Source organism: Anopheles marshallii, chromosome 3 (genome assembly GCF_943734725.1).
Source record: "Anopheles marshallii chromosome 3, idAnoMarsDA_429_01, whole genome shotgun sequence".
In the NCBI taxonomy this organism is placed as follows: Eukaryota; Metazoa; Arthropoda; class Insecta; order Diptera; family Culicidae; genus Anopheles; species Anopheles marshallii.
This window is the reverse complement of record NC_071327.1, coordinates 31,509,998-31,529,216: the sequence shown is the minus strand read 5'-3', so window position 1 is coordinate 31,529,216 and position 19,219 is coordinate 31,509,998. Positions and strand designations below refer to the sequence as shown.

General features: G+C 42.8%; 5 protein-coding genes across 5 annotated transcripts in view; 3 read left to right on the top strand and 2 right to left on the bottom strand.

Annotated features, from left to right (window-relative positions):
• Positions 1-1,526, top strand: part of LOC128711407 (uncharacterized) — a 58,712-nt gene extending 57,186 nt beyond the window's left edge. The window contains exons 4-6 of the mRNA XM_053806278.1: positions 35-213; positions 285-450; positions 625-1,526. Of these exons, the coding sequence (XP_053662253.1) occupies positions 35-213; positions 285-450; positions 625-1,526 (1,247 nt within the window). The remainder of the gene's footprint in view (positions 1-34; positions 214-284; positions 451-624) is intronic.
• A 4,649-nt stretch (positions 1,527-6,175) lies between these two features.
• Positions 6,176-7,177, top strand: LOC128712496 (uncharacterized). Its single transcript, XM_053807387.1, has one exon. The coding sequence runs from the start codon at positions 6,176-6,178 to the stop codon at positions 7,175-7,177; it is 1,002 nt and encodes a 333-aa protein (XP_053663362.1).
• Positions 7,178-10,727: 3,550 nt separating this feature from the next.
• On the bottom strand, positions 10,728-14,382 carry LOC128711804 (E3 ubiquitin-protein ligase CHIP). The gene is made up of 5 exons (XM_053806691.1): positions 14,263-14,382; positions 11,371-11,711; positions 11,168-11,273; positions 11,040-11,096; positions 10,728-10,970 (listed from the first exon to the last, which is right to left on the bottom strand). The coding sequence occupies exons 1-5, from the start codon at positions 14,380-14,382 to the stop codon at positions 10,728-10,730; spliced, it is 867 nt and encodes a 288-aa protein (XP_053662666.1).
• Positions 14,383-16,193: 1,811 nt separating this feature from the next.
• On the bottom strand, positions 16,194-17,441 carry LOC128714764 (MAPK regulated corepressor interacting protein 2). Its single transcript, XM_053809644.1, has 3 exons — positions 17,425-17,441; positions 16,608-16,929; positions 16,194-16,344 (listed from the first exon to the last, which is right to left on the bottom strand). The coding sequence occupies exons 1-3, from the start codon at positions 17,439-17,441 to the stop codon at positions 16,195-16,197; spliced, it is 489 nt and encodes a 162-aa protein (XP_053665619.1). The 3' UTR covers position 16,194.
• Positions 17,442-18,304: 863 nt separating this feature from the next.
• LOC128712236 (probable 39S ribosomal protein L24, mitochondrial) lies at positions 18,305-19,126 on the top strand. The gene is made up of 2 exons (XM_053807132.1): positions 18,305-18,397; positions 18,464-19,126. Exons 1-2 carry the CDS (start codon positions 18,305-18,307, stop codon positions 19,124-19,126), a joined length of 756 nt encoding a protein of 251 aa, XP_053663107.1.
• The last annotated feature ends 93 nt before the right edge of the window (positions 19,127-19,219 follow it).

Here is a 19,219-nt window from a genome sequence, read left to right as displayed (position 1 = left end):
CACTCCCTTTCCCGTGCCCTCTTTTCCATTCCAGGTCTCGGCTTATTTTGTTGTATATTACGTATCCTGTTTTGTATATGCCCATCCCATTGTATATCATCTAGTCGTAGAGCGCGAGATAAGAAAAACGCCAAGATAGACGCAGATCATAGAACTTCCCTGTTACGAGGCAACAGTAAACGAGTATCGATAGCACGCGGACCTCACATACCGGTAACTGTTCTCCGTGTTCTCATTTGCCAACCTTCGTAACATTTTGCTCCGCTTGTTATGCCTCTCCACAGACTAAACAGCCTCAAATTTATCCTAAATCCATCGTTAAAACCAAAACCTACGAAGGTGTGGAGGCACTGCGGCAGATCGCGACCACGTCACTCTTTCTGCAGAATGAGCAAAAGGTGTCATCGAACCGTATCGTTCCTATTATTAAAGAGCCGGAAAAACTGGAAGGTAAGAATGATGGTTTGCTTCGTCAGCGCCAAAATGTATGCAATCTGTGTGACATAATTATTTGAATAGGACTACGTATTGCTCTAATTAATGGGTTTCATGTTTTTGAGTACAAATGATGTGCAAACTTTTTTGTTTAACTAACTTTATATTATTTATTGTGTATCACGACAGAACCACCTTTAGAGCTGAAGAAGATTGAACCGCGACGGAATGAGGCTGCGATCGTGAGCATATCGGACGGTGAGGAGGATTCGCATCGAAGGCAAGTCGCCGCCCAAGCGTCCGATACCCAGGTGATAGATCTTACAGGCGAAGACCAAGAAGAGGAACAATCCTATTCGCCCAGTAGCGGCACTAGCCACCAGCGCAAGGACAGCAAGCTGCGCCGCCAGCGAACCTCCGTGCACCAGCAGAAACCGGCCAGAGAGTTGCAGAACTCGGCGTACGGTGCCAGCAACACGGCGCCCAGCGAACCGCCGAATCTGCTGATGGAAACATCGCTCATGATCATCGGCCCTACGCCACTGAGCTCGCCGACAAAATCGACGACCACAACCCCACCGACCATCCCCGGGGGCGCGTCCTCACTCACCATTCCAACGATGTCCGCGAACGGGTCGGCAGTGCACAGTACGGCAGGCAAAATGGTCGCCGCTGGTACGAGCACAACGGTGGGCAATCTGCTAACACTGCCGACCGCGGCCAGCTCGACGTCCGGCACAGGTGGGCTAAGCGTCAGCTTCGCCGGCAGCACGCCGCTGCCGGGACAACTCTCACCATTGCCCTCGACGTCGTACCTTTCGTCGTCGGTTGTCGGTGGGTACCGATCGTCGGCCACCTCCTCACCGCTGCCCGGTTTCATACCGTCGGTGTCGCCCCACTATCACAGCAACAGCAGCAGCAGCAGTAGCAACTACATCTTTTCGCCACCGCCTTTCACGCAACACGAGCCGATCACGCTAGGAACCAATACGATCACGACGGCGGCCTCCACGCAACTGCACACGTCGTCAGTGAACTCCACCAAAACCGAACCGGAACTAGTGTTAAGTCCAGCGAAGTTAGGACAGTAGATTATGATGAACATACAATCCCTTCTCTCTCCCAATCTACTAGCGTACGTAGAGACTTCTCCTATCCTGCCTCCGATAGACTTATACAAAACCCCTAGTAGAGGAACAACCTGCGCGATACAGCATATAGACTAGGGGGTGGGCTGGTAGGAAACGGTACCAAACCCAGGCTGCTCACATCCGATACAGATACGTACGGAAATTCAAAACACGATCGGGAAGTAATGGAAAGCAGAAACAAACTACAGAAATCTGGTGGGCCTGGGAACACCGGCAGTAAACGGGGGTTGACACATAAACAAAATGGGCTAGAACGTTGCAACAGCAACACCCAGAAATCGCAAGCAATGGCTACTTTTCCTTGCAATTGAGAGCAACGCACTCGGTGATGTCTATTGGTTTACCGCTTTGACAGCTTTTGAAGTATTCTTCATCACGTCATGGCTTGTTGCTATGGAAATCATAATAATTAAAATATTTAAACAAACAGAAAAAGAAAACATGTCTAGTGTCTAGCTCTACATATCGCCATCGGATTGTGTAAAGAAAAAAACAACAATGTATTGACAAAGTATATATATTTTTAACGTGTAAATTGAGCAACTTCTAATGGCAGCCTTCTTTCACACCACACATACAAACACTCGAGAAAGAGAGAGAGAGAAAGAGAGAAAAGCAAACAAAGGATAAGGATAACGTGCGGTACCACGTGGTGTGTGTGTGTGTTGCTAATTATCTGATTGTGTAGACAAGGGCCACCGCCGAACACCAATATTCATGGATAGGTTGAGCGCGATACGCTTGTCATTAAAAGTGGGAGGTTGAGAATCAAATGGATTGGCCACAGTAACGAGATACTTCCAGGACCAGATTAGCAGAACCAACCGAACTCTTCTTCTGTTGCTAGGTTAGTTTCGCTTTAGTTAGCCAGCTTTATCTCGTTGTTCAACAACGGTCTGATTTATTGGTGAATGTTCTCCTTCTTGCTCATAACTTCAATATGATATGAGTTCTTTCAACGCCCCCTGTTTTCTATCAACCACTCCCAACTCCGTACCCCATCCGACAAACCACTTCCACACTCGTTAAATGTCTATTAGCGTAATCAATAGAGCCAGAATAAAAAAAAAACCCGCAATGAAAGTCATGTCCAGCAAAAAGGACACGCACTCGCACAGGTAGAATGCTTCTTAACCCGAATGGGTGCGAACGGAACAGAAGATAGAAACAGTTGAAACGTTTCATCGCTGCAAGCACGCGCAGTGCTTCCGGCCTGTACATTTTGTTCAAAACCACAGATGGATTCTATAATAGTACCCGTTACGTTCCGATGCACAATAGGGAGTTGATTATAAATTTGTTGAAACAATTTGAAAGAATTTTATCAGAGCGAATACCCTATACGGTATAATCTATTGCATTGTTAACTAAGTTTAGAACCTTTATTAAACCCATTCCCCCACAGCAGGATGCGCATAGCCCCGTTAGGGGAAAGACTACTGCATCTTTCAGAGATGTTCAGAGATCAGTTGCAAGATAGCTGAGATGAGAAATCAGAGCATACAGATGATAGAACAAAACAACAGCAGATGAAATAAACAGGACAAGGATGGAACAAAATCAAACTCGCACAACAGCAAACAGTGATCGTTGAGAGGGAAACATCAACATGTGGTGATGATTGTACTTGAAAGTAAAACAGAACAGTAACGCTCCATATCTTTGCCTTCAGAATCTATTAAATTATTATTCTCTCTAGATTGCAGCAGCTTCAGATTTCATTGCCCGGTATAGTTTACCAGAGTTACTTGATATTGTATTGAGGAGATTAATGCAAAACAACAGTACAGCTACACGTACGCACAGGCAACCCAGTGCGTACCCAGTGCGATCACTCATGTACATAAGCGCTTAGCTTCCAAACTGGGGCGAGAAATCAAAATCAAAATCAAAACAAACTAAACGTCCTCAGAACAGTAACCCTGGCGAAGGACGCATTACATTTCGATCTGTTGAAATTTCTTCATACACCCCAAACATCAGGGAAGGTGGAGATGTATGTATTACACTCGTTTCGGTCACCTTTCTGTACAGTTCATACTTTCGTTGCTAACTGTAGCGCGACTGCAGAGAACGCTGGTTGGTACTCCCCCTCCAGAAGCCCCCAACAGTTTCGTTAGATCTTGAACGCTATAAAACGAACAGAAAAAAAACATTAATTTGAAAAAAACACCACAGTTTGCAAGGAAACGAGACACTTTCCTGCTGTACTTCACACGTGTGAGTAATACGAGTAGGTAATATGATCAGGTGGATCGCGCGAAAAAAGGTACAATGACTAACAAAACACATGAAAAATCAGACCAATGTGCAGCGGTAGAAAACCTAAAAGGGCAGGCCAAAGTAGCACGAATACCAAACTGTTGCCTAATCTGCTACCATCAACCATCAACGTGCATTGCAATAGGTTTTGCGCATTCTTCATACGGCCAAGTCCAGCCAATTCAGTTCGACCGCTTCCAGCAAAGTAAGAACTGGCAAAAAGCATAAAAATGAAATCCAAACACCGATCTCACCAGTAAGCTGAACACCCAAATCCGGCAGACTGTTGCTCATGCCTAGATAATAAAAAAAAATACAAAAGCAAACACGTGAACACTGAGGGAAGTAAACGCATCATATAAGATGGCCGCGCATGGGCAATGTGAAAGTACTTGTACTGAGCGACGAAACTGAACTGACACTAATCGATGACAAAGGACAAAACAAGCAAAACATAGCAAAACACACACTGCAGAAAACGAAACAGAATAAACGTGTAGGCTAAACAGGCTAAACTGGATGGGTATGTGGCAAATCTGAACATGAATAAATGTGGAGCGCAATACAGAGAGAACGTGAGGGAGAGATGTTAATAAGAAACCGGTATGCTTTTGCCTGTACGCAATTCGGCCAAGACTGCTGATGACAACTGCCTGCAACATATTGCTTTCGTTGTATCCCAGGTAAGATAAGGTTTTAATGTGTAAAACTACATCACCAGTACCATTATGGGGCTTTTTTAATGACCCATCTGTTTTGGTGGTAATGGTGATGGTTCGGTAGGGTCGGTTGTGGAAGGGCTGTGTTGTAATTAGTAATTGGTATACTTAATTACCAAGCTCGTTCTTAATTAAAAAAAAAACTTTCTTAACTATAAAGCTGAAGCAAGTATCGACATTTCTTTAAAAAGCTTAAAACAGTAACATTATCGGGCATCAAAATCCGAGACCTATGATATTCATCAGGGGTTAAAGAAACATGAGAAGCGGGTACTTACTGCAATAAGATATTCATCCTCGAAGAACATTCTATGATACATCGAATGTCCCAAGTAGTTCAGCAAAACAGACCACGAGGAACTTGTTATGTTCTTTACTATTCAACTGATTTATTGAACTCAACTGTGATTTACGTTTAACAAAATATGTGAAAATCGTATGCGGGTTGTTCTACGTGTTCCTCTTTGTTGTACTCTCAAAACTCTACTACACTGGGTTGCATCGCTTAGCTCCGAATGACAGCGCTGCGTTCTCAACTGTCAAACATAACAGAACTCGTGCCGTCAATTTCATGCGGAGTGCTCCGTAGTGAAACAACTTCTCAAGAGATGAGGCTCTCTTGCCTTCGCTAGATTAATCCTGATCTTCAAGTCTACAGCGTATTTGCGTATTCTTCGCTAGCTCCGAGAGAAAAAGAATCAACGTCCTGCTGCTTCTACTTCAACATCCTCATGCATCTGTTGGCTCTGCGGCTTAAAAGAAAGAATAATGTAAAATAACAGAAGATGAACAGTTCTATGGATACTGCATCACCCATTCTCCGTCAAAATGGTTAGACAGCGTTTGGTGTTTCCTGATGTCTGAAAATGTCCTATGCAAATGGTGATGTTCAAGCAGAAGTTCTCGCTTACTCGTCATCAGAGCTAACTTGATTGCGGGCAACATAGTTGCGCAACATGTTGGTGGTGGGGTGGTCTATGGAAGATGCTGGTAACTTTTGGGATTAGACGTCAAATCTGGTGAGGGCTACAATCGCTCACCTTCCACTTTGTGGTTTGGTATGATGATATTGACTGCCCTTCTTGAACCAAAATTGCGTGACAGGTACGTTGGAATTCGTACATGGAAAGACCGCTAGGTGTACATGCAGTACAAGCGCAAGCGAATTACAGTGCGTAGCGTATTGTGATACTGGTGTGTGTACAACACCACTTATGTATTTTCTTGATCCAAGTAAGCTTAGAATAGCTACATCGATTTAGCGTCGGGCAAAAGACCCAAAACCGATTGTTAGTTTAATTTCAACTTTTAAATCGAATAGGTATTTAACTTTCTCTACTAACATTCCAATTTTAAACGCTTTTTTCTGTTATCTTACAATCATTATCAGTGAGAAACAAAATAAAAAGGATGTCCAATATACCTACAAATTCGAAGCAATTAGTGGCTAAGGAGAGCATAAGCCGCAAACGTAAGCACACGCATATTCCTAGATTGCAATAATTGGCAGTGTACATTTCATAAAAACATACAGGGCCGATTTCCTCCATTTCAGTGTCTTCAGAGGGGTGCACATCCAAAGCGAAAGTTCCCAACGCACCAGCCGAAATGGTGGAATCTATCCCTGCGCAACAGCTGTTAGGAAATTCATATGCCCGGGAACTGTTCTTCCGCCATACCAATACCATGGAAGTGTTGGCACAAATGCTTCCCCAAAGTAGTGGTACTACCCGAGAACATTTTGCGGCCCAGCTGTACGAAGATTTTATTACAAAACCGAGACGTCCTAAAGTCCGGAAGTATATAGAAGCAATACGATTCGATACGCGCTATGCGGAAGGCATGTTTCGCCTTGCTCTAAAAGTGCCAATCAGTAGCGCACAGGAGCACACAGTCTACCAGCAAAAGCTGACACAAGCAGGTATCAAAAAGATGTGCTTCGTCGACATGATACAAGACAATTTAGTTCTGGAACATAAGGAAAAGGTAGTGAATGTTTTAAAGGAAAGGTTTGGCGAAAACTGGCCCCTCAAGTTGGGCAAGTTACCAAAGTACATGTCCACAAGCCAGCGACTACTTGAAGATGCGGAACGTAGATTTATATGCCGACTAAAGCACCAATCATCCCTGAAGGGCGGCTGGTTACTACAGGTACCGGAAGTGGTACAGCAACTAACTCGAGAGTCCAGGATTCCGAGCGAGCAGCGAAAAAATTTGATATGGGCAACTTTGCGGTTCGATAATGACTATCTAAATAAGAAATATAGCACGGGTGATTATAGTAGATTCCAGAACGACGTGGACATCGAACCGGAAGATTGCATGGAGTGTCAGCCGCAACTAGTACTCCCTGTCGTACAACGTACTCCCTGTCCTATAAGAGCGGGGTACATCGCATACGAATCTGATACCTCCTTGAACTCAGCACTCAATGAGGATGTTACAAGAGAAACACATGACTCAAATAATCGACCAATTGAATTCGTAGCAGTCCAGAATAATTTAACTCAACAAAATGCGCCTCTGAGCCAACATTCATCTATTGCGGATTCGGAAATCTTCACACCTTTGGCTACCTCCACACAGAACCAATCTCAAGCAATTGAATAACAACCCCTAAACGGGGCTGTAGTGACTTCTTCCAATAAGGAACCCCCGCATTTGTCCGAAGTGATCTCAATATTTTTTCTTATTTCATGACAGAAACAAAAAAAAACAGGTCACAGTGACTATACTTAAGGGGAAAAGGCAATAAAAATTTGTTATTCTATTAAACCTAACTAACAATGTGGTATATTTTAAATGTTTCCTATGTTTCCTAACCTATTTACCAGTCTGCACTCACAACTGCAGCCGCACAATTTCCTTACATTTTTCAAATAGGTGTTCAGCATACGGTATGATTCAAATTAAATTTGTTTTTATGTGTATGTCATTAGTACTTTGCCATTTGGGTAAATTAGAAATTTGTTGAATAAATTTATTTTAATTTTATTAATATTTAAGATTAATTTCGGCTACTAATTTTCGGTTATCAATATACCTAGATATTTAACTTCGTTTTGCCGCTCGACTTGCTGCTTATTTATTTTTAATTTGTTTCGCTGCCGTTTTCTTTTGCTTGTGCATCGTGAAAAAAATTACTCCAGTTTTATTTCCGTTGATTTTGAGTTTCTAGTGTTTCATTATACCGAGTATTCATAGAGCCCGTTGTTAAAATTGTTTGATATTGTTTTAAGAAAGTTGACCGATGAACCATTTGCAAAATCATGCATATTTTTAACAGTTTTCATATGTGTAATGCATATTTTTAACAGTTTTCATATGTGTAAGGTCAGATGTTATATTAGAAGAATAAGACTGGGTGGGAAGTTAAAGGACAAGAGGTTGTCTGACGTTGCGTTCATACTCACAAGGTTCTTGGATCATGCTTTGTTCCTTGTTAAAGATGTCTCTTTTTTAATGTCCTTTTGTCAAAATTACAATTCGGGTATTTTGCTGTAATCTGCACAATGTCATTAAATCTTTTTTGTTGCGGCATACGCTTAATTGTGTAAATATGTCTTCTACTATTTGGCCTATTTCGTTCAAGTCTGTGTTTAAATCAGGCAATTGAAGTATTTGTATTCGCGTTAAGTGCATTTAAATAATTCATTGACTGTCCTACCGGTTTAGGCAGTTTGGACAACGATGGACAATAATTTTCATTCAGGTGGAATTCATTAGCCTTCTTAATTATTTGTTTACTATTTATTTCCCACATGATTTATTACCCCATTCCCACACGAGTTCCTGGAACACATCCCTGGAAGCTGGCAGTGCGGTGGTTGACGCAATTTGCACAACACAGCTTAGCTTGCGCTATTCTCCCTTCCCTTATTCCACTCTGTGGTCGACTGGCTAACTGTACACGTTTTAGATGTGTGCATGCCAGCACATTTTATGCACACTGGAGGTCGATGACAATTGGCTTCACCATGACCGAATCGTTGGCAGGTTTTACACTGCATCGGGCCGCTTGATGCTTCGAACTATTCGAAAAATACTTGGTGGTGGTTTACCCCTCGAATGTTTTTGAGTTCACTGAGGGTTATAGAGCCCATGGCGAAATGCAGAAGATTCAGCATTTGATCGTCGAATCTCTTCTTTTTTGTTTGTAGTATTTTGATTGAAATCGACTTCACCTTTATCTCCACCAGCGCTACTTTTATTTCGTCCTCAGGATATTCTGGGAAGTCAAAGAGCACTATTTTTGTTGTTTTTTTGGTTATTTGGTGAGTATAAAAGTGCGTATGAGTTCTGCTGAACTCGCCTACCACTTTAGGGAAGTCTTTAGTGTATATAGTATGCTCTACTATACCTTTAACCGTTGTGTTGGTGATGCAGTTCACTACACCAACTGCTATGATCTTCCTATAGATGTAGCCAACTTTTGTGCCGGTAACGATAATTGGTGGTATTCTTTCTGCTCTTGGCGCACTTTGTCTTTTAATGGTTGGAGAGGGGAGGGGAGACTCTTCATTGTCGCTTAGTAATTCATAGGTCTTGTTAGTAGAAATAGACAGGTTGCTACTGTTAAAATTGTTTAAGCCTTTAGTAGGCCTGCCTCGTCGTTTTATTCCTAGGTCCATGTCGGCGGAACAGGAAGGAGAACGCTTTCTTGCCCTAGTCGTAGTGTGATTTCTTTCCTTATCATTTAGTGGAGAACAGTACTAACACGAACACTACTGCTTTGTTGTGGTGTACCAAAATAGCACCGGTAGGCTGAACACATCCGCATCAATTAATTTAACCATAGAAAATATAAAAACAAAACATTGGAACTGTAAATGGAGTCACCAGCAAGGAAGAAACGTTGAGCAACTTTATGATGCTTGTTTTGAATATAAAATACATGATACATGAGAACAGTCGATAAACAGAAGAGAAAGAATATACAGAAAATAAAAGAAATATCAATCCATAAACACCAGTTGATATATCTGTTGTAGCAGCACGTCCGAGGACAATAACTGTGATGAAAGTAAATCAATTATATCCTTAAAATTTTCAGCTGGTTTTCTGACCAAATAATTCGCACGTAATCATTCTACGGATTGGGGTAGGAAAATTTATTTCAAAAACCAATTCAATAATGGTCTGCTTCAATAAACACTTTAACAATCATTTTGAGCCGCATTGTAATTGTTGGAATAACGTACGTAACCGATATGTTTAACTTGCTTTAACAATTCTACCAAAATCGCCAATCCTGCACCAAACCAACCTCACTAAATTGTATCATTACATATTGCTTCTTTCATGTGTACTATGCTTCAAAGTAATAGGTCAAAATCATTTCTTTTAGATTCTTTTTTTTTCTTCTTCGCAATTTTAATACCGACAGCAAGATTCGAAACTTTTTATTTTTGTTGGTTTTAGAGAAACTTGACTGTTTCATTTGTTTATTTACTAGATTGGACAAAACATACACTACTCCCTAAAATTTAAAAACGGATAGATTATCACGAAAAGCGTTCGCATGCTATCGATGAAAGAGTTATGCTGTTTTATGTGTCTGTTTTTTTTCTCTGTCTCCGTCTCACTACCCTTTGTAACAGTAGATATAAATCGATACATGTTCCTCCCACAAACGAAGCGCCGTTGACTACTGGGGCGCAGAAATCTTTAATTTTAATACCTAATTACTTAAAGTCCCTATACTTAAATCACATCGAAAAGAAGCGCCTGGCCAAGAACGTAAACTACGTGTGGACAAAGAAGAGAGGGAAGGTTTTGTTTTCAGCTGTACTAGTTCTCTAAGCACTTGAAGACGCAACATGTCCGCGCTCAGGAGGTCATTCAACTCACTAATCATGCTGCGAATCATTTACGGCGAGGGCTAGTTATAACACACCTGGATTGGATATCATTCGATAATACAATTCATTTGTTTTAAGCTTCTATTTCGTCTAACCACAAACCCATACTGAAAAAATCGTTCTAGGAGCGAAAAGACACATTGAAAGTAGAGCTACGTTTACTTACACTGTTCTGTTCTGTTCTGTTCGATACATTCCCCACGATCGTTTTTTTTTTAGTTTTGTTTCCTTTCGCCATCGTCGTCATGAAAGATACACGACCCTGGCTAACAATTCCTCTCTAGTTGCTCCTGCGGTTACTAATAGTCTAGCGCCCACTCATTTTCCTGCAGGAACGCATCGACTACCTCTTTCATCGAGTAGTTCGATATCAACTGATCCTGTGTGAGTTTCACGCGCGTAACCGGATCGAAATGGCCGACCCGCTGCAGATGCTCCTCGATGTCCTTCCTTTCGTACGTCATACCGGATGGCGTGATTACGGGATCCACCAGCAGCTCGAAGCTGATCTTGCCGCATAGGTAATCAGGTACTTCTCGTTTCTGGAAGTGACAATTCGGGTTAATTGAAATTAATTATACCACATTGCGTACCACAGTATCTTTCCTTACCCGTCTCCTATCGTCAACCTTAGCAAACAGATTGTTTAATTCAGTCATATGGTTTTCCTGTGCATGGTAAAACAAAAATACGTTACTTAGGACATTTCCGGTATGATACATCAAACTCAAATACTTACGCCCTCACGTTCAATTTCTATCGCTTGCTCCTTCAGTGTTTCCTCATTAATCGTGTCGTCCAATTTCAGCTTAGCTAAGCGATTTTCCATATCTTCCGTAATAAGTCTACCAATCATGAAATGCAAACGACTCAAATGATTAGATTGCGATCAGTAAAAGGCACTGGCTCTATAAAAAAAACCAGCACACGGTAAGTAAGTACCTATTCAAATAAGTTTGTAGTTCTATCTCCTGACAAATGCGCTTCTCCTCCTGTATGTTCCAGCGTTTCTTCCGGGCCAATCGCAACTGGGAGGCAATATCGTCGCCGAAGTTAAGCTTCTGCTCCTTGGCCAGATCGTGCGCACGCTGCAGATGTTTGATCGCTTCGTCGAACGATTCCAGCTCCATTAGGCTGAGCCCGAGAAAGAAGTGTCCCTTCACCAGATTCGGATCCATATCGAGGGCACGCCGGCAGTCACTGCAGGCCGTTTCCCAGCGCTTCATCTTGATGTGGCATAGGGCGCGATTGGTGAAATAGGTGGCATTTGTGGAGTTTTTGATCTGTGTTTGTTGATAAATACAGTCGAAAAATAACGAAAGTCTATAAACTCAATTATACTCAATACGTGGTACATTGTACAGGCAAGGAATCAAACGATATGGTTCAATGGTGAGGCGAACTTGAGAATAGCGAAGAAAACAATCTGCACTGCTTCATAACAAGTGTACGAAATGATTGTTAATTGGTTAACCTTATGGCAATTATCTTCCCAGATTGATCACGTCCTCTTCAAAGGAAGTCTGTAATTTAATATCTTCAAAGGCGGAGGAATCATACGGAGGATTGGACCAAGTTGTACCAGAAATTATACGTGGTTAACAAGAATAACAACAGTTTATGCAAAGATCGTGTTTGATCTGCAATGGGATAGTATCTGAAACCTCTTGAAGGTCCCTCAAGCTCTCACACCCAACTCCTATTCCGTCACGTTCTCGTCGTGCAGAGTGGAAGCCCCGTCACCGTAAATAATAACTTGTGTACACAAGCGGTTGGTTTCTTGACACCTGAACTTCATAGGGACAAGTCGTTGTCGAGCTGTCTAATAGCTGAAAACGTTTTTTGTCAAGTTGCTCAGAAATCAAATCCTACCTATGGCTACAAGAGTTGATGGCAACAATCGTGGAACACGCTGCTGTTGATGCGCAACCTTACAGATCTTCACAATCTCAAACATCGTCCACAAGATTCTGACCCAAAATATTATTGCAAAATCATCCTGATGACTAGTCATAAGTATTGTCTGATTTATTTGTTTGTTGCACAGAGAAACGCTTGTAACCATTAAACGAGCGAACCTGAGTAATTTGGATTTTTCAGAACAATGTAGTGTACAGTGAGAGGATCACAGAAGAAGACTTAGTGCTGTACTGTTTTCAAAGTTAAATGCACGTCAGTTGTACAAAAAATACCACTAAAAGCATTCCACGTTGATTTGAAATATGATACCTTAACAGTAGTCGCCATCGGCACGTGTGCCCTTTACAAGCTAGCCTCACGTGCAGATATCCATCGAACATCCCCGGAACGCACGTTGTTCACATTGTCGTAGGTCGGAAACGTTCCACCAAATAAAAGGCAAAAAAATAAAAGTTACCACAAGTAGAAAGCCATTAATGCATTGCCCAGCAGAATCGCTTAGGATGTTGTTCCCAATAACAATTGCCTCTTTTGTTTTATTTTGTTTAACAACCTAATACAGTTGGCAAAGTTGTTTTGACAAAGAATGATGTTATAAGCAATCGTTCTCGGTCATCATTCGATATTGCACCACAATCAAACCAAACAATTTAATTCTACTACCTTAAAGGTGGACTACGACGGATTGCCAACCGGTGGTAGGCGAGTTTCCAATCCAATTAGCAAGCAAACATGTTTGGTTCGTGGAAGCATGCTTGCGTTCTTGTTTTTTTTTTACAGTCCCAATGTTCCATTCATAAATCGTCACAGGGAAATAACGTCACAAGGAAAGATGCTAAGTTGTGCATGACGGCATTCGTACAATCTGGTATAGATCACAGACCAAAGCACAGGCCAAGGGATTGGTTGGAATTATTGTGTTAAACATAATGCCAAGAAATGAAATTGTGCTGCAAGAGAAGATTGATTTCTTTCACTAAAATCATATCCAATAGATGACCGTGGTTAGTGGATTGGAGATAATCAATAATGTTTAGAGTAAGCTCAGTACAGCAAATGAAAGGAATTGATTCAGCCAAACATAAAAGAATAAATAGGTTTTCTAAAGTGACCAAAATAATGGCACGAGATTCGCCGATTGAGTTTTCATGCCAGGCCCTTCTCACTCACCGTCCCTTTAAATGACTATCAAAGGCATCAACGAACAATTAACATTCTGGCAATAAATTGTATCACGCCTATCGCCGGGTTTGATCACATTTTCGTTACGTATATTTTTAGTACGTACCTACTGGAGCCGGCAATCACTTCTTCAACGACATCTGTTCCTACCATTCGTCTATTTTGTGCACGTACACAAAACCTACTACCGCAACTAACTGTTGTCCCGTAGGCATCTATTGCCATGGAGTAAAAGCAGAATCTTATCGATAAAACGATAACCTTGAAATGGGTTAAAAGCACACTGGGGCGGTCGTTGGGTTTCGTTCATGGCAGGAGCAATAGGGGACTATCCCAACAAAAAAGCTGGTTCTCCAGGCGCCATCAGTACATGACATATTCATGTCAACAAAACACCCAGGATACCAATACCATACATTAGGTACTTTAAATCGTTCGCTCCGTTATCAGCAAATAAAACAACACGATTAAATGCTGCCAACAGAAAAACTACTGACGTACAATGGGAGTGCGATGTGACCGGGCGAAGCTTGCTTGTTTCAACCTAGGCCACCCCTAGGATGCAAACAAAATGCAATCAAAGAGTGTTCATGTTCCGGGGTTCTCGCGGTGCCTAATGTGTTTGAACCATATATTTTTGGACACTGCAGATGAAAAAACGAAACAGTTGCATCACACAGCAGAGATGATGGGCGAACGATTGGGGTTATGTGATGGGGCAACAATACTTACGATCGCTTTTGTGTATAGGTTGACCGCGTCGTCGTATTTCCGCGCGGAGAACAACCGATTCCCCTGGTCCTTCAGCTCCACATCCGACAGATTTGCCGTTGTGTACATATGTTTGCTCATGGTTGTGGGGTGGAGGGTTTTGACTCGTGAGTACACCTTTTTATCTTCGAGCAATCTTTCGACCCAACTGCGAATCCCCCGCGACAGGGATGAACTTTGTCTTCTTTGCTAGATCAGCAAAGGCATCGGGAGCATCGATTCGCCACACGCAAACTGTAAGCTTGTTTCACACCTTCACAGAAAGGAACGATACCACTCTAGCAACCATACATTCCGCAACAGTCCGCACAGGAAAAATGGGGTCTAATAAATGGTGATTGACACACAGCGACCCAAAAACAAGGGTCGTTTTGGGTAGATTTACAACGTCACACTACACGAAAACTAAAATTATGGACACCACGCACGCCGTTACGCTAAATCTGGCTCGGAATCTAACACAATATTCGGTCACACGACCAATTCCCACCAGGAGGGATTAATTTATATTCCTTTATTTATCGCTCTGCCCTTCTTCAGGCCTATTTTCTACGGACACAACAAATGGAATGTTTCGCAGGTTTTTTTACCTAGGTATTTTCTTTATGCGCTACACTGCAACTGTCACTCAACTGTTCTCCGTTTACAGTAGCGGGTTGAATTGGGGATGGTGTTTCGTTGCCATCTCATGCACAGGGTGTAGTTGAAGCAAATGCCCGTTACGAGGGGCCGTGGGATAGCTGTGAAATGTGAATGTCGTACCAATTTTCTCTACATCTTCCATTACTTTAAGTAATGCTGATTCGAATTTATGCCCCTTACTTACCTAAACTATGCGCCATTACACAAGATAGATGATAATTTCATGTTGAAATGCCTTCACTGTTGGGATTTACCTGAAACATTTTATAAAAATATTTCTACCATTGAACACGTGCTTGTTTCAAATCTCGATCACATCTGATACAACAGGCAATGCGCCTGTTAACAACCATTTTCTACATACTGCAACATGTTTTAGTAAACTTATTCCGAGTAGAAAAACGCACAATGCGATCATCCTTTTTTCAAATTATACTTTATTACACTGCCAATTCCCGTTCAAGCTTCCGCTTTGCCGCCCTTATATTAACGAAGGAATTACACGGGTATTCTTATCATTTCCTGTTTTGCAACTGTTTGAACGGTTCTCTATTGTTTTCGATACAAATTCTTCTACTTGAAGTAAAACAGAACAGAACAGAAGTCTTATTGTTTTTTGCTATTTCGTGACACGCGTCGTTGCATGAGAACGCTGTTACACGTTCGAATAGATGGGAGAGGAAGGAAGGTTGGATGGAAAAAATGAAGTTTGAAAATAATTTGCATTTGTCTATAAATCCCATATTCCGCCCGCTGGCATTGTATTGTTTCAGTGTGTTTTGTCACCTTCTTCGACTTCCCGATGCTTCCGGATACGAATCAAACGACAATCTGCCTAACCTCATCATTCTCCTCTCGTTCGAAACACCTTACCCTATGCCTTCCGAGATCGCTCCGCGCCCTGTTCATGGTCCATCGGACAACTATCGTGTTTGCTTACGCACAAGTGTAAAAGCGGTTTAAAAGAATCTGAACAATTTTCTACAAACACAGATAAAAGTTCGCACAGATGCAGAACAGTATCGACTTGCGCCGCAAAAGAAAGGCCAAATCAAACAACTTAAAGAGCGATACTTAAAATGATGCTTCACTCGAGTTACTTCTTTCTGATGACAGAAAAACAACATCAAAATCGTTTAAATAAAAAAAACCCTAGGAGATGCAAGATATGGAAAGTTCAGGGATGCCGATAGCGAGTGTCCATGAACAGGATGACTGGAACGATCTGCGTGAACTCCAACAACACGCAGCTCACTGGTGTCCGTGGGAACCGATGTTGAGGTGATGTACCATCCGCTGTCCCCACCAACGTTCCAGATCGAATGGTGTGAATCCGGGCAATCGTGGCTCAGGTACGCTCTTGTAGAATACTGGCGCCTTCTGGCTCTTGTCCGTAGTTATCTACAAAGGATGTAAAACAGTACCATGAGGCCGTGCTCAACAATCAGGTTTAAAACATTATAGCACCGAAGGCGGTTACGGTTGTTTGGATCGAGCATCAAAAAGTTTAAAACGTGAAGAAAGCCCCATTTTCTAAGGCATTTGCGCAACCAAGAAAGTGAAAGTATCCCACTGTGTGATTTTTTTTTCCCAGTTCCACCTGCACGCTCGAACAACACATTCGGTGGCCTCATTTCTGGTGCTTCACGTAAAACTCCACTTACACTATTCCATGCCTCATTTATGTATCGGATGAGCTCGTCATGCTGCGAATGTTGAATCTGTGCTGTCTGTTGATGCAGCTGCTGTGGATGGTTCTGCTGCATCGGGTGCATTTGGTGCATCATCGAGGAGGACGCCACCGAGGATGGTGGTGCCGGTGGCGGTCCATTGGCACCACCATTGTTCATCATTCCACCGGCTGTTGCCGATACCAGATTCTGCTGTGTTTGGTAGGATGAGTGATTCTGTTGATGCATGTCCCTGCTGGACATTCCGCCCGGTCTTCGCATCACACCCGGAGACATGGACATGGGTCCTTGCCGTCTGCAAATGGAGGAAATGGGAATCATTAAGCAAAAGGACCACCACTAACCCTACGTTGACGTTGAATGGCTTCTGTTAATTATCAATTGTAAACAAATCGACAAAACGATCGTTTGGAAGGAAAAATACACAAATAGCACCAAACGTACACAACATTACGGGCACAAGGTCATATACAACAACACAATCTACACACACACACACGCGCGCACACACACACACACACACACACACACACACACACACACTTGCTCGTTCGAACAGTCCGAAGCGCCATATCGTGCCGTATATGAACCGACCGTAAAAAAACATTAATGCTCTAACGCTAGCGTTCATTGTTTCGCTTACGCCAACGTATGCGGAAGTGCATTCCAGCCGTTTTCTTGAAGGCGGCCGATTTCTTCGACCACCATACCTATATCTGCATCTAGTTCAACACATCAGCCGTACTCTTTCACACCAATGGCGCACTGCAAGCACTTGGCGGACACTTACCCCGGATTACGATCCATTGCTTTGTCGGGTTTAGCGAATCGGGATGACGCCGCTACAACACACTGGCCTTACAGCAAAAGCCGTATGAATTTAGCACCTTTATCAAATGCGCCCAAGAACTAATGGCCCGCGCACTGAGCTTTGACGGTGCCGCCGATGGTGATGAAGAATGGGGACTACTTTTCGGTACGGGACGTCCACAATTGTTTGTGTTGCGTTGGGTGCCACGGGCTATCGGAATACGAAACGGAATGCAAGCAATTAGGGACGCACACCTTCGCACAGGTTGGCTTCAAGCGGGAATCGCTGTTTTTGCTTGTATTCCTGCTTGTGTGCTTTTTTGTTTCTGTATTGCCTTCGGTTTCGAGGGTAAAACAGAAAACGAAAATAAAATTTCACCTCTTTTCTATTTTATTTCTTTGTTTTGACAGCGCGTGATTCGGACAGTGCCGTTTTCGAACAGTACACACATTCGAACAGTTTCATTACCACAGTATATGCATCCAGTTGCTTTTTTCTGGGTGTATTCGAAACACAAATTAAAAATGCCAACTTGTTGGTAAAATTTATCTTAAAATTACTGCAACAGAATGCTTAAGTCTCAACAGGGAACTGTCTCTTGTACTCTTCGTTTAATAAAGTAAATCCCATATATTACCTTTCCTTCCCCTTTTTGTTCACTCTTGTCGAGTCTTGGTCGATCCGACACATTTTGCTCTCTGGGCTATCTCTAGTGTCAACGCAACCCGGCAAACTGTCACAACAATGCTTCGTGCTGTTGCGGGTACACTGATTTCATAACAACGTTTCTTTTGTGTCGCAAAAAGGAGAGAAAAACCAATTTCTTCATAGTAAAAGTTTTCCACAGTTTTGTGTCGAAATGCGATTAACAACACTGCTCCAAAAAGTCGGCGATGTGTCGAAAAAGTTCTCCAACTTTCCCGATTCGTACGTGAAACGAGCGATGGAACAGGTAGGATGATCTGTTTCTCACCGAACAACTGCATCGGATAATAATTGATTCATATCTTTCCCGTAGGTATATTGGAAAACGCCTCGCGGTAAACCGCAGTATTTGCCCCGTACAGTCGAGCGGAAAAAGTTCCGGTTCACCACAAATCGACCGTGGACAGGACAGTTCCGGCAGCAGAACATGCCCGGCACCATCCGCAAAAAGGTGTTCGTTGAACCGATCGCTACCTGGAGCTTTTTCCGTGGCGATCGCGTCGAGGTGCTGGTTGGCAAGGATAAGGGCAAACAGGGCATCGTTAGCCAGGTGATACAGGAGCGCAATTGGGTGATTGTGAGCGGGCTCAATTGCCATCTGCGGAAGGTGGCCGACGAGAAGGAGTATCCGGGTATAATGATCAAATCGGAAAGTCCGCTGCTCGTCACCAACCAGGTGCAGCTGGTCGATCCGTCCGATTTGCAGGCGACTGCGATCGAGTGGCGCTACACGGAGGATGGCGAAAAGGTACGGGTGTCCACGCGCAGCGGTCGCATTATTCCGATCCCGAAGATGAACGAGGAAACGAACGATTACAAATCGAAGAGCACGTACATTGAGCGAGAAAAGGATACACCGGCCGACGTGGTGAAGGAAATCTCATTCCAGCCAGCACTGTGCACCTTCGAGATGGACATTATGCAGCGGCATGGCATTGAGGAGGACCGTGTGCCACACAAAACGTACTGGTACTAATGAGGGTCATAAGTCAAAGCATATATGTATAATTTTATTCGTAGAAAGAACACTAAACGAGTGCTAATCGACAGCTGCGTATTGTTTTCATTT

Excerpts from the sequence above, each read along its gene's own strand:
- LOC128711804 (XM_053806691.1), bottom strand. The coding sequence starts at position 14,382 with ATGAGCAAACATATGTACACAACGGCAAATCTGTCGGATGTGGAGCTG. Across the intron at positions 11,274-11,370 it reads CTACAAACTTATTTGAATAG|ACTTATTACGGAAGATATGG; the intron begins GTACTTACTTAC and ends CATGATTGGTAG. Across the intron at positions 11,097-11,167 it reads TAGAAATTGAACGTGAGGGC|GAAAACCATATGACTGAATT; the intron begins GTAAGTATTTGA and ends TACCATGCACAG.
- LOC128712496 (XM_053807387.1), top strand. The coding sequence starts at position 6,176 with ATGGTGGAATCTATCCCTGCGCAACAGCTGTTAGGAAATTCATATGCC.
- LOC128712236 (XM_053807132.1), top strand. The coding sequence starts at position 18,305 with ATGCGATTAACAACACTGCTCCAAAAAGTCGGCGATGTGTCGAAAAAG. Across the intron at positions 18,398-18,463 it reads TGAAACGAGCGATGGAACAG|GTATATTGGAAAACGCCTCG; the intron begins GTAGGATGATCT and ends TCTTTCCCGTAG.
- LOC128714764 (XM_053809644.1), bottom strand. Across the intron at positions 16,345-16,607 it reads TAAATGAGGCATGGAATAGT|ATAACTACGGACAAGAGCCA; the intron begins GTAAGTGGAGTT and ends CATCCTTTGTAG.